Raw genomic sequence first — 15,597 nt, forward strand, 5'->3', positions numbered from 1 at the left:
GACGATTGCAGCAAAAATGTCATCTCCGACGTCATGGGCTGCGATGGATGTAGCAAATTGCCGTCGCCATGGTAGCAAAAATTGATGACGATTGCAGCAAAAATGTCATCTCCGACGTCATGGGCTGCGATGGATGTAGCAAATTGCCGTTGCCATGGTAGCAAAAATTGATGACGATTGCAGCAAAAATGTCATCTCCGACGTCATGGGCTGCGATGGATGTAGCAAACTGCCGTCGCCAAGGTAGCAAAACGTCTACACGGTTGCAACAAAAAAATGTATGTCGCCTTCGGTTGTAGCTCGCCGTGCATGTTGTTTCTCCCCCGGTTGAAGCTTTTCAAAAACACCATTGCAGCTATCTCGTAGCCGGTTGCAGCTTTTTTGGTTTGTGCAGTAACATCTTCCCAGCTTCCCTGTCTCTGTTTGAAACTTTTGAAGAAGCCGGTGGTAGCTTCCCTGGACACTGGTTGTAGCATTTTTAGGTATTGTTTGCAGCTTCTCCACACCATTTGCAGCCTCAGCTCTCTTTCTGGTTCCAGCAAAAAATAGCCTTGGTCGTAGCATTTTGTATCACCGGATGCAGTTCTATGATTGCCCGTCGCAGCTCGTTGGTTCCAGCAAAGAATGAGAAGGCGGTCGTAGCATCTGTAAACTCCTGGTTGCAGCTCTGACGACTACCGGTCGCAGTTCTTGTCTGGGGAAGGTGAGATGAGGGTGCGCAGGGGGACTGCAAGGGGAAAAGGGGAGGGAGGAGGCGCTGGTCGTCGCCGTCTTCTCCGCCCTGCCGTGGCTCGCCCTAGCTGCAAGCCTCGTCATGACAGTGTGATGCGCATGAGGCATAGATGCAGAAAGAAAGCGGTCGTGAGGGAGAAGAAAGCGACAGATGGGAAAAAACGGTTCGCATGAGGTACGGATAAGGTTTGAGTCGGAAGAGCTCGTGGCCAACGCACGATCGATATCGATCACAAGGCCCGCGTGCGGCCGGCGGAACGTTTCTTTCCATCCATGAAACACACAACATATGCAAAGCATGGGCCGAATCCCCGCATAAAGCGGCTACAGTCTCCTCTGTCTCGCTTCCCTAAAAAAAAGTCTCCTCAGTCTCGCTTCCCTAAAAAAAAAAGGTCTCCTCAGTCTCTGACTGTTCATCAGCATCAGCTCATCGCAATCGGCGCGTCGCTAATGGAGGCGGCCAACCCCAATCCCACCGTGGTGCTGCACGCCTGCCTGGGCGTGGGCCACCTCATCCCCATGGTGGAGCTCGCCAAGCTCTTCCTCGGCCGCGGCGTCCCCGTCGTCATCGCCGTCCCGACCCCGCCGGCATCCACCGCCGACTTCTTCTCCTCCTCCGCCTTCGCCGCCGCCGCCATCGAAGCCGCCAACCCTTCCATCGCCTTCCACCACCTCCCGCCCCCGGACTACCCCGACCCCAACCCCCACCCCTTCCTGCAGATGCTCGACCTGCTCCGCCTCACCGTGCCGTCCCTGCTCGCCTTCCTCCGCTCCCTCCCCTCCGTCGCCGCGCTCGTCCTCGACCTCTTCTGCATCGACTCCCTCGACGCCGCCGCCCAGGCCGGCGTCCCGGCGTACATCTACTACACCTCCTCCGCCGGCGACCTCGCGGCGTTCCTCCACCTGCCCCGCCACTTCGCCACCACGGAGGGGAGCTTCAAGGACATGGGCAAGGCGCCCCTCCGCTTCCCCGGGGTCCCGCCGATCCCGGCGTCCGACATGCCGCACACCGTGATGGATCGCGCGGACCCGATCTGCACCATCAGGATCGGGCACTACGGGCGCATCCCGGAGGCCAGGGGGGTGCTGGTCAACACCTACGAGTGGCTGGAGGCGAGGGCCGTGGGGGCGCTCAGGGAGGGCGTGTGCGTCCCCGGCCGCCCGACCCCGCCGGTGTACTGCATCGGGCCGCTGATCGTCTCGGACTCGGCGGCGGCGCAAGGCGAGCGGCACGCGTGCTTGTCATGGCTGGACGCGCAGCCGGAGCGGAGCGTGGTGTTCCTCTGCTTCGGCAGCATGGGCGCCGTGTCGGCGGCGGAGCTGAAGGAGATAGCGCACGGGCTGGAGAACTCCGGCCACCGCTTCCTGTGGGTAGTGCGCACCCCTCCGGCCGACCCGGCCAAATTCTTCCTGCCGCGTCCGGAGCCAGACCTGGACGCGCTCCTCCCCGAGGGGTTCACGGAGAGGACACGAGACAGGGGGGTGGTGCTGAAGATGTGGGCGCCGCAGGTGGAGGTGCTGCGGCACGCCGCCACCGGCGCGTTTGTGACACACTGCGGGTGGAACTCCGTCCTGGAAGCGGCGTCGGCCGGGGTGCCGATGCTGTGCTGGCCGCAGTACGCGGAGCAGAGGCTGAACAAGGTGTTCGTGGTGGACGAGATGAAGGTCGGGGTGGTGATGGAGGGATACGATGAGGAGCTTGTGAAGGCTGAGGAGGTGGAGAAGAAGGTGAGGCTGGTGATGGAGTCAGAGGAAGGGGAGAAGCTGAGGGAGAGGCTGGCATTGGCCAAGGAGAAGGCTGCCGAAGCGCTGGCAGACAGCGGGCCGTCAACGATGGCGTTTGCTGAATTCTTGAAGGATTCAAAGCTCTTGAAGTGATCAAGCACACAAGATAGCAACAGGATTGGTGTTGGAATGTGTGATTCTAATGGTTTGAATCAATTCCCACCCTGAACTATGAACTTGTGCTTGTGGTGAAAGTTATAATAGCTGCTTCAGCAATATACAATTGAAATGATATGTCATAGCTCTGTGCTTCTGAATTCCAAACTGAAGCTTTCCTCAGTTATGTTGTATCCAGAATTGACAGTACATGGGAATATGGGACTGTTGTATTTAGCACATGCTTCCTTGATGAATTGCTATGGCTACTATTTCAATTTTGCTGGTGCTGTGAGCCCTCCTACTCATGACGCTGAAATGTGAAATCACAATAAGCGCCTAAATACGCAAGCACAACCTACTCATGATGTTCTTTTCTTTGAAGAACTCAGGTAAATCAACTACTTAAATGGAGTTGTTTCCATGTCAGTTTTTGTCCATTGCATTGCCCCCTTAGTCTTTTCATGGCCTCCTGTTATCCGCGCAAACCATTTTCATTGCTCTGTTGGTATAGCCTTAGTTTGTTATCTGGAGCATATAAGCTAGACTGAAATATGTTTCTGCTTGATCTGCCCCTTTTGAAAGCTTTTAGAGACTACTCCGGTGCTGAGCACATCTCTGTTTCTGAAATGGATCTCACGGCATGAGTAGGAGGGCTCACGGCACCAGCAAGCATTTACATAAGGTTTATGAACACATCTCTGTTGCTGAAATGGATCTGCAAACTTTTTAATGAGCCTAATGGTTCTTTGTGGCAACAATTTTTTCTCAAGAAATACTTGCCTGATGGTTCTTCCATTTTTATGTCTGTTAAGAAAGGATCACAGCTTTGAAATGGTTTGGAAAAGATCAAACACTGGTTTCAGCGGGGGGGAGTTTTTGTGGTTGGTAATGGGAGACAGGTCAGGTTCTGGCTAGATGTTTGGCTTGGCGATACTACTTTGAAAATCAAATTCCCTGAACTGTTCCTTGTGGCTTCTGATCCTGATATCTCGGCAGCTAAGGCTTATGATTTAGAGACTGCCGGGGTATTCATTTCAGACCAGCTTTCGGGAGTTCAGAATCGGAAATGCGGGAGGAATTTATGTCTTTGCTTGAGCTCACATACCTGCAGAATTTGGCTGGCAAAGTGTACTGGAGTTTACTAACAATAATATTTGTACTTCTAGAGTTCTAGTCTATGTATCCATTGCTGCTTTTCAGGGATCATGGACTCCTTACCTGAAAAAAATGTGGAAAATCAAGGTGTCTCTTAAGATTAGGTTCTTTGCTTGGCAAGCCATTCTTGATAGCGGTGCCGACTAGAGAGCAAACCTTGATTCCTCAAGGGCCAACCAAACTGATGGCCTTTGACCAGATGAAGATCCTGGATTTTTTTTTTTTTGATAGCTGTACTGTCTTTTATACTTTTGCTGGTGGTGTTTGGTCTAGGGAGCTACTTTGTTTCTCTTAGCTGGCACCTCCAGCAAAACCTGGTTACCATTTGGTTCAATGAAAAGCAGGGCCATAGCCATAGGCCTGGTTGTCTAAAAAGATTGTACATCGTAGCTGCAGCTCTACTAACACAGGCATTGCTCTCTCCTGCACTTTGTGCTGTTCTTGCCCTGATTTTGGTTTAGTTGTCTCAAGATCATTACACTTAGTCTGTAATGTGAGGCTGTCATTGGCGAAGGAGAAGGCCGTGGAAGCGCAGGCAAACGGTGGATCGTCGTACAGGGTGTTCTCTGAGTTCTTGAAGGAATTAAAAGCTCCCAGAGTGACCAAGCACAGAAGATAGCAACAAGATTGGTCTTGGAATTGTGTGATTTTAAAGGTTAGCATCGATTCCCTCCCTTGATCAGAAGTATGAACTATTTGTTGTGAATTTACAGGCTTGCGGCAGGTGGTGATAGTAGTTGTGCTATGCAGATTAGATGCTTCAGCAATTATATTCTCAAAATGATATATGTCCATAGCTAGTTGTGCTTCCAAATTCCAAACTGAAGCTGTGAAAAGCTGCAAGCTCTATCACAATATGTTAGGTAATAATGAATGCATCTGTTCAGAATTGAAAGTCACAATGAACAGTTTGGACCAAAAAAATACAATCACAATGAACTGCTGTATTTGACGCATGCCTCTTTGATGATTTGGTGCCGACATTATTCAATTTGATTCATATAATAATTTGAGTGAGCAATGAGTCCTCCCTGTTGCACTGGACACACTAATGCAGTAATACAAACTCTATTTTTCTCTTATGCTGCTGACAAAATCTGCAAGTTGTTACTACCATCCTTGCAGAGTACATCTGTCATCCAGCTTGATCAATTGTTGCATCCTCCATTCTCCAAATCTCTCAAGAACTCGGAGAATGCCACTTCGGAAGACCCGCCGTCGCCGATGGCGTCCGACGCCATCTTCCTCGCCGTCGCAAGCGTCTCCCTGAGCTTCCTCCCTTCCCCAGTCTCCATCACCAGCCTCAGCTTAGCCTCTATCTCCTCCGCCTTCACCATTCTCTTCTCGTACCCCTCCAACGGCACGGCGATCTTCATCTCCTCCACCATGAACACCTTGTTCAACGCCTGCTCGGCGTACATCGGATAGCATATCATCGGCACCCCGGCCATGATCGCCTCCAGCGCCGAGTTCCAGCCGCAGTGCGTCACGAAGGCGCCGGTGGCGGCGTGCCGCAGCACCTCCGCCTGCGGCGCCCACATCTTCAGCACCATGCCTCTGTCTCGCGTCCTCTCCATGAACCCCTCGGGGAGGAGCGCGTCCAGGTCTGGCTCCGGGCGCGGCTGGAAGACGTCGGCCGGGTCCGCAGGCGGGCTCCGTACGACCCACAGGAAGCGATGGCCGGAGCTCTCCAGCCCATAAGCTATCTCCCTCAGCTGCGCCGCGGACACGGCGCCGATGCTGCCGAAGCAGAGGAACACCACGCTCCGCTCCGGCTGCGCGTCCAGCCACGCGAGGCACTCGTGCCGCGTCTCGCCGTCCCCGCTCTTCTTGCCGTCGTTGACCAATGGCCCGATGCAGAACACCCTGGGGGTCGGCCGGCCGGGCACGCAGACGCCGTCGGCGAGCGCCTTCAGGGCCGTGGGCTCCAGCCAGTCGAAGCTGTTGACCAGCACGCCCCTCCCCTCCGCGATGCGCTTGAACTGGTACATCCGGGTTTTGGTCATGTCGCTCTCCTTGTCCTGCACCGACAGTGGCATGTCCACCGCGCGGACCGAGCGCATGCCGGGGCTGTGCACGAGCGTGTCGCCCATATCCTTGAAGGACGGCAGGCCGGGGTAGAGGTACGGCATGTTGAGGAAGATGGCGAAGTCGCTGGCGGCGGAGGCGAAGAAGAAGTAGGCGGGGAGGGCGAGCTCGGCGGCGACGTCGAGCGCGTCGACGCAGAACATGTCGAGCAGGAGCGCGTCGGCGGGGGCCGGCAGCGCGCGCAGGAAGCCCCCGAGCACGGGGTTGGCGAGGCGGAGCGTGTCGTGGGCGCGCTTGATGGGGTGCGCGGCGGGGTCCGGGCTGGGCGGGGCCGGGAGGAGCCGGAAGGCGATGGAGGGGTTGGCCTCGGCGAGGCGCGCCACCGCGGCGGCCGAGGTGGGGTCGCCGTCGGGCGGGTCGACGACGGCGAGGACGGCGCTGTGGCCGCGGCGGAGCAGGTGCTTGGCCAGCTCCACCATGGGGTTCAGGTGGCCCACGCCCAGCGATGGGTAGAGCACGAACGTCTTCGCCGACGCCGATGCCGCCGCCGCAGCCATGGCCGAGATCGGGGGAAAGGAGTCGGGGAGTGTGTGCGCGGGGGAGTGAAGGACAGGACACCACGCAGCGCAGGGGTGGTCGCTGCTACTAGTAGCAGAGTGGAATGAAAAGTTGTTCTTTGGCAACTGGATGAGTGGAATAAAAGTAGGCGACGAGGACTTCGAGCAGCGGGTCATCGCGTCCGTCTATGTGAGCCATCAGCGGTGACGATAGCCTGGCACAGCAACCAAGTGGGAAATACGTGATGGCTGGCTCGTGGTTTGCACGCTGGCGCCCCTGGACTAGAGCATCTCCAATGTGCGTTAGCTTGTGGATTAAAATATTTTCGTCATTAACTAACTTATTATAAAGCAATAACAAATAAAAAATACATCATCATTATTATTTATTTTTTGCAGGGAAATAATACATCGTATCTTCAGTGGTTTAAAAAATAAAGTGAGATTATGTCGTCCACTCTTTCTTCATCCAACCTTATACCAGTTTTAATTTTTTTTCTCTCTCGCCCACCCCTCTTCTCCCCCCCTCCCGGGTCGCACGCGCGTGCGGCTCCGGAGGCCCCCAAATACCTAAACCAGAAGCCGCCGGATCTCCTCCCCCGGTCGCTGCCGCCGCCGGCAGTGGCGGCCGCGCCCGGCCGCCAAAGGCGGAGGGTGCTGGCGACGCCCCCACGACAGGCCCCTTCGCGCGGAGTGGGTCTTCCCCGGGGCCAGCCTTGGAGGTGGGGTGGCCAGTGGCGTGATCTTGTTGCTGGTCGTCGCAGCACGCGGAGATCGCGGTTGTGCGAAGGAGCCGGGTCAGGAGGCTGCTGTGCGTAGGAGGAGGAAGAAGGCGGTGCGCTGGCGCTGGTGGGCGGCGGCGGCGCGAGCGCTCTGCCATGGAGGTGGCGGCGCCGAGGAGGCCCTGCCAGGAAGGAGATCCTGGAAATCAGAAAGGAACATCAAGTGTTGATGGTGAATAAAACCACTAAGTTCAAGAAAGGCAAGGGTAAGAAGAACTTCAAGAAGGACGGCAAGGGAGTTGCCGCGCCCGGTAAGCCAGTTGCCGGGAAGAAGCCAAAGAATGGGCCCAAGCCTGAGACTGAGTGCTTTTATTGCAAGGGAAGTGGTCACTGGAAGCGGAACTGCCCCAAATACTTAGCGGACAAGAAGGCCGGCAACACCAAAGGTATATGTGATATACATGTAATTGATGTGTACCTTACCAGTACTCGTAGTAGCTCCTGGGTATTTGATACCGGTGCGGTTGCTCATATTTATAACTCAAAACAGGAGCTGCGGAATAAGCAGAGACTGGCGAAGGACGAGGTGACGATGCGCGTCGGGAATGGTTCCAAGGTCGATGTGATCGCCGTCGGCACGCTACCTCTACATTTACCTACGGGATTAGTTTTAAACCTCAATAATTGTTATTTAGTACCAGCTTTGAGCATGAACATTGTATCTGGATCTCGTTTAATGCGAGTTGGCTACTCATTTAAATCTGAGAATAATGGTTGTTCTATTTATATGAGAGACATGTTTTATGGTCATGCCCCGCTGGTCAATGGTTTATTCTTATTTAATCTCGAACGTGATGTTACGCATATTCATAGTGTGAATGCCAAAAGATGTAAGGTTGATAATGATAGTCCCACATACTTGTGGCACTGCCGCCTTGGTCACATTGGTGTCAAACGCATGAAGAAACTCCATGCAGATGGACTTTTGGAGTCTCTTGATTATGAATCATTTGACACGTGCGGACCATGCCTCATGGGCAAAATGACCAAGACTCCGTTCCCCGGAACAATGGAGCGAGCAACCAACTTATTGGAAATCATACATACTGATGTGTGCGGTCCAATGAGCGTTGAGGCTCGCGGTGGTTATCGCTATGTTCTCACCCTCACGGATGACTTAAGTAGATATGGGTATGTCTACTTAATGAAACACAAGTCTGAGACCTTTGAAAAGTTCAAGGAATTTCAGAGTGAGGTTGAGAATCAATGTGACAAGAAAATCAAGTTCTTACGATCAGATCGTGGCGGAGAATATTTGAGTCACGAATTTGGCACGCACTTAAGGAAATGTGGAATTGTTTCACAACTCACACCGCCTGGAACACCTCAGCGTAATGGTGTGTCTGAACGTCGAAATCGCACTCTATTGGATATGGTGCGATCCATGATGTCTCTTACCGACCTACCGCTATCATTTTGGGGTTATGCTATAGAGACTGCCGCATTCACTTTAAATAGGGCTCCGTCGAAATCCGTTGAGAGGACACCGTATGAATTGTGGTTTGGGAAGAAACCCAAGCTATCGTTTCTGAAAGTTTGGGGATGCGATGCTTATGTCGAGAAACTTCAACCTGAAAAGCTCGAACCCAAATCGAAAAAATGCGTCTTCATAGCATACCCTAAGGAAACTATTGGGTATACCTTCTACCTCAGATCCGAAGGCAAGATCTTTTTTGCCAAGAATGGATCCTTTCTAGAGAAAGAGTTTCTCTCGAAAGAAGTAAGTGGGAGGAAAGTAGAACTTGATGAAGTATTGCCTCTTGAACCGAAAGGTAGCGCAGCTCAAGAAAATGTTTCTGTGGTGCCTGCACCGACTAGAGAGGAAGTTAATGATGATGATCAAGGAACTTCGGATCAAGTTACTACTGAACTTCGTAGGTCCACAAGGACACGTTCCACGCCAGAATGGTATGGCAACCCTGTCCTAGAAATAATGTTGTTAGACAACGGTGAACCTTCGAACTATGAAGAAGCGATGGCGGGCTCAGATTCCAATAAATGGCTTGAAGCCATGAAATCCGAAATAGGATCCATGTATGAAAACAAAGTATGGACTTTGACGGACTTGCCCGATGATCGGCGAGCCATAGAAAATAAATGGATCTTTAAGAAGAAGACGGACGCGAATGGCAATGTGACCATCTATAAAGCTCGGCTTGTCGCTAAGGGTTATCGACAAGTTCAAGGGGTTGACTACGATGAGACCTTCTCACCCGTAGCGAAGCTGAAGTCTGTCCGAATCATGTTAGCAATTGCCGCATTCTATGAGTATGAGATATGGCAAATGGACGTCAAAACGGCATTCCTTAATGGTTTCCTTAAGGAAGAATTGTATATGATGCAGCCGGAAGGTTTTGTCGATCCTAAGAATGCTGACAAGGTATGCAAGCTCCAACGCTCGATCTATGGGCTGGTGCAAGCATCTCGGAGTTGGAACATTCGTTTTGATGAGATGATCAAAGCGTTTGGGTTTACGCAGATTTATGGAGAAGCCTATGTTTACAAGAAAGTGAGTGGGAGCTCTGTAGCATTTCTCATATTGTATGTGGACGACATACTATTGATGGGAAATAATATAGAACTCTTGGAAAGCATAAAGGCCTACTTGAATAAGTATTTTTCAATGAAGGACCTTGGAGAAGCTGCTTATATATTAGGCATCAAGATCTATGGAGATAGATCGAGACACCTCATTGGTCTTCCACAAAGCACATACCTTGACAAGATATTGAAGAAGTTCAATATGGATCAGTCAAAGAAGGGGTTCTTGCCTGTATTGCAAGGTGTGAGATTGAGCGCGGCTCAATGCCCGACCATGGCAGAAGATAGAGAAAAGATGAGTGTCATCCCCTATGCCTCGGCCATAGGGTCTATTATGTATGCCATGCGGTGTACCAGACCTGATGTAAACCTTGCCGTAAGTTTGGTAGGAAGGTACCAAAGTAATCCCGGCATGGAACACTGGACAGCGGTCAAGAATATCCTGAAGTACCTGAAAAGGATTAAGGATATGTTTCTCGTTTATGGAGGTGACGAAGAGCTCGTCGTAAAGGGTTACGTCGATGCTAGTTTCGACACAGATCTGGATGACTCCAAGTCACAAACCGGATACGTGTATATTTTGAATGGTGGGGCAGTCAGCTGGTGCAGTTGCAAGCAAAGCGTCGTGGCGGGATCTACATGTGAAGCGGAGTACATAGCAGCCTCGGAGGCAGCACATGAAGCAATCTGGATGAAGGAGTTCCTTACCGACCTAGGAGTTATTCCCAATGCGTCGGGCCCGATGACTCTCTTTTGTGACAACACTGGAGCTATTGCCCTTGCCAAGGAGCCCAGGTTTCACAAGAAGACCAGGCATATCAAGCGTCGCTTCAACTCCATTCGTGAAAATGTTCAAGATGGAGACATAGAGATTTGTAAAGTGCATACGGACCTGAATGTCGCAGATCCGTTGACTAAACCTCTTCTACATGCAAAGCATGATCAACACTAGAACTCTATGGGTGTTCGATTCATCACAATGTAACTAGGTTATTGACTCTAGCGCAAGTGGGAGACTGTTGGAAATATGCCCTAGAGGCAATAATAAAATGGTTATTATTATATTTCCTTGTTCATGATAATTGTCTATTGTTCATGCTATAATTGTGTTATCCGGAAATCGTAATACATGTGTGAATACATAGACCACAACATGTCCCTAGTGAGCCTCTAGTTGACTAGCTCGTTGATCAATAGATGGTTACGGTTTCCTAACCATGGACATGGGATGCCATTGATAACGGGATCACATCATTAGGATAGACCCAATCCTAAGCATAGCACAAGATCGTGTAGTTCGTCTGCTAAAGCTTTTCTAATGTCAAGCATCTTTTCCTTAGACCATGAGATTGTGCAACTCCCGGATACCGTAGGGGTACTTTGGGTGTGCCAAACGTCACAAGTAACTGGGTGGCTGTAAAGGTACACTACGGATATCCCCGAAAGTATCTGTTGGGTTGGCACGAATCGAGACTGGGATTTGTCACTCCGTATGACGGAGAGGTATCTCTGGGCCCACTCGGTAAGACATCATCGTAATGAGCTCAATGTGACTAAGGGGTTGGTCACGGGATGATGTGTTACGGAACGAGTAAAGAGGCTTGCCGTAACGAGATTGAACAAGGTATCGGTATACCGACGATCGAATCTCGGGCAAGTGCTATATCGGTAGATAAAGGGAATCATATACGGGATTGATTGAATCCTTGACATCGTGGTTCATCCGATGAGATCATCGTGGAACATGTGGGAGCCAACATGGGTATCCAGATCCCGCTGTTGGTTATTGGCCGGAGAGATGTCTCGGTCATGTCTGCATAGTTTCCGAACCCGTATGGTCTACACACTTAAGGTTCGATGACGCTAGGGTTATAGGGAATAGATGTATGTGGTTACCGAATGTTGTTCGGAGTCCCGGATGAGACCCCGGACGTCACGAGGAGTTCCGGAATGGTCCGGAGGTGAAGATTTATATATGGGAAGTCCAGTTTCAGTCACCGGAAAGGTTTCGGGGTTTATTGGTATTGTACCGGGACCACCGAAGGGGTTCCGGGGGTCCACCGGGAGGGTCCACCTGCCCCGAAGGACCTAATGGGCTGTAGTTGTGTGGGAACCAGCCCCTTAGTGGGCTGGTGCCCCCCCCCCCCGCAAGGGCCCAAGGCGCCTAGGGTTGGAAACCCTAGGGGGCCGCTGCCCCCCCCCCGGGGGGGCGGGCGCCCCTCATCGTTGGAAACCCTAAGGGGACCGCCGCCCCCCCCTCTAGATGGATCTAGGGGGCCGGCCCCCCTCCCCTTCCCCTATATATAGTGGGGTTTTTGGGGCTGCCAGAGACACGAGTCTCCCTCTCTCTTGGCGCAACCCTACCCCTCTCCCTCCTCGTCTCTCGCAGTGCTTGGCGAAGCCCTGCTGGAGTGCCACGCTCCTCCACCACCACCACGTCGTCGTGCTGCTACTGGACGGAGTCTTCCCCAACCTCTCTCCTCTCTCCTTGCTGGATCAAGGCGCGGGAGACGTCACCGGGCTGCACGTGTGTTGAACGCGGAGGCACCGTTGTTCGGTGCTTAGATCGGATTCGGCCGCGATCTGAATCGCTTCGTGTACGACTCCACCGACCGCGTTCTTGCAACGCTTCCGCATCGCGATCTTCAAAGGTGTGAAGATGCACTCTCTCTCGTTGCTAGTCTCTCCATAGATTGATATTGGTGATGCGTAGAAATTTTTTAATTTTTGCAACGATCCCCAACAGCCCCGGTGGAGATGGCGCCGGAGTGAGGTTGGAGGGGCGGGCCAGATCCAATCTGGCGGCAGTCTCTCGGTGTCGATGAAGGCCGATGGAGCAGATCTGGCTTTTGCTCCGCTTGGAGGAGGTGGTTGCTTCTCGACGACGATGTTGGTGGAGGTCTGGTTCGCGCTCTCTCGGCAGTGCGGGTGGTGTTGGACCACGGCTACGCGGCTTCGGCGGATTTGCTGCGGTGACGGCGGTGCGAGGCTTCAGGAACGGTGCTGCCCGGTACCTCGTCGGAGTGGAGATGTGCAACATTACTGATGAAAATCCTGTCCGGTTTTGGCCGGCCGGCGTCGATGGCACCCGCGGGTGTCATTTCCCTCTCTGGAGGCGATGTCGAGTGTGTCGCCATCTCCCTCGTGCTTGGTGTTGGCAGTTGTCTCCGGGCGAAAGCCTTGCTCCTCTGGAGCGGCATGATGGCGGCGTCTGCGACGTCGTTTCTCTATTGGGAGCATCGTGCAAGGAGACTGAGTTTCCTGTTGGCTCTACTCCGGTGCTCGTCGTGGCCCTGACCGCTCTCCTCCGGCGCTATGTATGGTCGTCGCGGATGAATCCAAAGGAAGCTGGAGTTGCTGTTCTTCGGAGGTGTTTGGTGTCGATCAAGACGCGGCGAGGTGTTTCGGTTTTGGGCAGGTTTTTCCGTGTTCTAGTTGTGTTGTCGTGTGTGGTTGTCCTGAGATAGTCGGATGTGGTGTTGTGCTACGCCTCGTTGTTCGCAGCGAGTGGTAGATGTCATGTACTATTTTTCTCTCCTTCTATAAAGCTATTGTACGCAATTTGCATACCCTTGAATTTTTTTTCTCTCTCAAAGATTTTTTCCTTGCGTTTTCCTAAAAAGTGGTCTTGACTGGCCTACCTTTTATTAATTTATCAAATAAAAATATACTTATATTTTTTAGTTCAATAAGTGTTTACCAAGTGAATGTATTAAATCGGTTTTGCTAGATTTCAGCTAGCTGTGAATAATTATGTGTCACTTACAGCCCTGATCGTCCGATGAAAACATGAGTTGCAATTCGTTCAAAGGCGTGGAGCGCTAGCTCAGCTTGTGTAGCGACTCTCATCTGCAGAAGTTCCCTTCTAGTCGCGAGCTCAGATGAGCTCGAAAATCAAAAAGATAAAAAAAAACAGATTTATCAATGTTTGCCATGGCTTTTGAAAATACTCCCATGATAATAGCATTTTTGGTACGTCATTTTTTTGCCACGGCTTTCACAAATGCCATCCCATAATAAAACTTTGTAAGCATTCAAAACATTTATCACTGTTTGCCACACAAATTTTGAAATGTTTTTTTACAATTTTTGGGTGTTTTTACTGTTCATCAAGCTAAGATACTCCACTTCCCTCTCATCTGGCCGTTTCAGTTTTTTATGGGGTTATCCAGCTATGGGCCGTGTGTCACGTCTTATGTTTTTTTCCCTGTTTTTTGTTGGGATTTTTTTCCCAGTTTCTGTAGTCTAAATCCAAAGCTAGCTAGTTCCTTCGTCTTTTTTATTTTTGCATTTTCTCAGTTATTTTACAAGTAGCCATCCCAGTTCATTCATCCTTTGTTATTTTTGAAATTTCTAAGTTATTTTATTTCACAAAATTAAGATCACCCCTTTTATTTATTCTTTTGTCTTTTAGAATTTTTTTCACCAGAGTTGCAACAGCAATCGATGTAAACCTGGCTGCAATGGCATGGCCCTCAGCGTGACTTAATTAGCAGTGGACGAGAGGCCGTTAGACAGTTTGGAATGCTCACACTAGAGTTTTTGCAACCGCAAGTGTTATGAATCGACTGCAAATGCACACCGCCACCATGATGAACTAGTAAGCTTGCACGTGCAACATACGTCTTTGCTAATGCTCTTTTAAAAGATACATCCACTCCTAATCAAATACACCTTGTGTGCATGTCTTGTACTACCGTATACTTATAGTTGTTGATGGTAGTACAAGATGACACACACAAAAAAACAGCGAAGGTAACATTCATCATATAGGCCCGAAACCATGTTTTCAGGCCCTTACATCTAGCAAGAGATAGGTTCAAAGTTGTTTTATGTCATTTTTTTCGTAACTTATCTTCATATAAATAGAGGTCATTGATGGTGCTTTCAAAGACTCTGGACATTTTGGTTTATCACAAACTACATAAAATAGATATGTGTGAACACCATGTATTTTGGGATCAATGTTGCAACTTGCAAATTATACTTTTTCTCCCCAAGAGAATTTACAAAGGTATGCATCAATGTTTGATTCTGCAATGTCAGATGCCAAGAAAGCACTCGTACATTTTCATGGCAATATTATTTCCAATCAAACGTCATACACATTGCCTGGCTTCTTTTACCCTGGAGATGAATTCATCCAGATAATCTTGTAGACCATCCATCACATTGTTTTGCCTGCAATTCCAGTATGTACAAGTACAACACCATTCAACAGGGTGCACATGCACACAAAAAGAAGTAAAAGAGACAAGTTGGGAGTTGTACATTACTAACTGAAAATGATCTTTTATCCATTTTCTTAAAAGATTCCTTAATGTTGATTCTTCTTGGTAAGTATATGCTAATTATGAAATAAATGTCAATCATGTAATCAGATATGATAAGCACACAAGCAAACATAAATGGAATGACATGGCATGAAATCTCTAGCCAGGTTTTCTTTTTAATACCCGAAAGAAGAATATGGCTGGTCTCTTTCAATTGCACCTCCAACTTTGTTCGGTGACAGCGACGTGGAGTTTAGACAAGATTCCCTAGGAGCACCTCCAACTGGACTGGTAGGGGTTTTATGTCGGCCAGTTGGATGCCCACTTTTTAGACTAGTTAGCCACTTAGTTTATACTTTAACAAATTATTAGTTGTTATGTCAATGTAAATCTCATTGCAACTAATTATCCGTCCAAATTATTAGGAATAAAATTGGTTTGAATCAAATGTGGTTTGAATTTTGGATTATTGGGAACAACCTATGAGCTATGACCCAACAACATGTGTGTCCCACTTGCAGAAAATATGAAGGGCGCACTATGATGACTTTGTGTTTGCGCACAGCCGCCGCAATATCCAAATACATATGAAGTGCACTGCTCCATATGCGTTATGGAGGCAACCGACATGAATCAGAATGAATA

At 50.2% G+C, this 15,597-nt stretch overlaps 2 protein-coding genes across 2 annotated transcripts; one reads left to right on the forward strand and one right to left on the reverse strand.

The window, feature by feature from the left end:
- The first annotated feature begins 1,034 nt into the window (after positions 1–1,034).
- Positions 1,035–2,870, forward strand: LOC123182706 (anthocyanidin 5,3-O-glucosyltransferase). The gene has a single exon (XM_044595364.1). It carries the CDS (start codon positions 1,183–1,185, stop codon positions 2,608–2,610), a length of 1,428 nt encoding a protein of 475 aa, XP_044451299.1. The 5' UTR covers positions 1,035–1,182; the 3' UTR covers positions 2,611–2,870.
- A 1,715-nt stretch (positions 2,871–4,585) lies between these two features.
- On the reverse strand, positions 4,586–6,521 carry LOC123182707 (anthocyanidin 5,3-O-glucosyltransferase). The gene has a single exon (XM_044595365.1). The coding sequence runs from the start codon at positions 6,354–6,356 to the stop codon at positions 4,920–4,922; it is 1,437 nt and encodes a 478-aa protein (XP_044451300.1). The 5' UTR covers positions 6,357–6,521; the 3' UTR covers positions 4,586–4,919.
- Between the last annotated feature and the right edge of the window lie 9,076 nt (positions 6,522–15,597).

This window comes from Triticum aestivum, chromosome 1D (genome assembly GCF_018294505.1).
Source record: "Triticum aestivum cultivar Chinese Spring chromosome 1D, IWGSC CS RefSeq v2.1, whole genome shotgun sequence".
Classification (NCBI taxonomy): Eukaryota; Viridiplantae; Streptophyta; class Magnoliopsida; order Poales; family Poaceae; genus Triticum; species Triticum aestivum.

Excerpts from the sequence above, each read along its gene's own strand:
- LOC123182706 (XM_044595364.1), top strand. The coding sequence starts at position 1,183 with ATGGAGGCGGCCAACCCCAATCCCACCGTGGTGCTGCACGCCTGCCTG.
- LOC123182707 (XM_044595365.1), bottom strand. The coding sequence starts at position 6,356 with ATGGCTGCGGCGGCGGCATCGGCGTCGGCGAAGACGTTCGTGCTCTAC.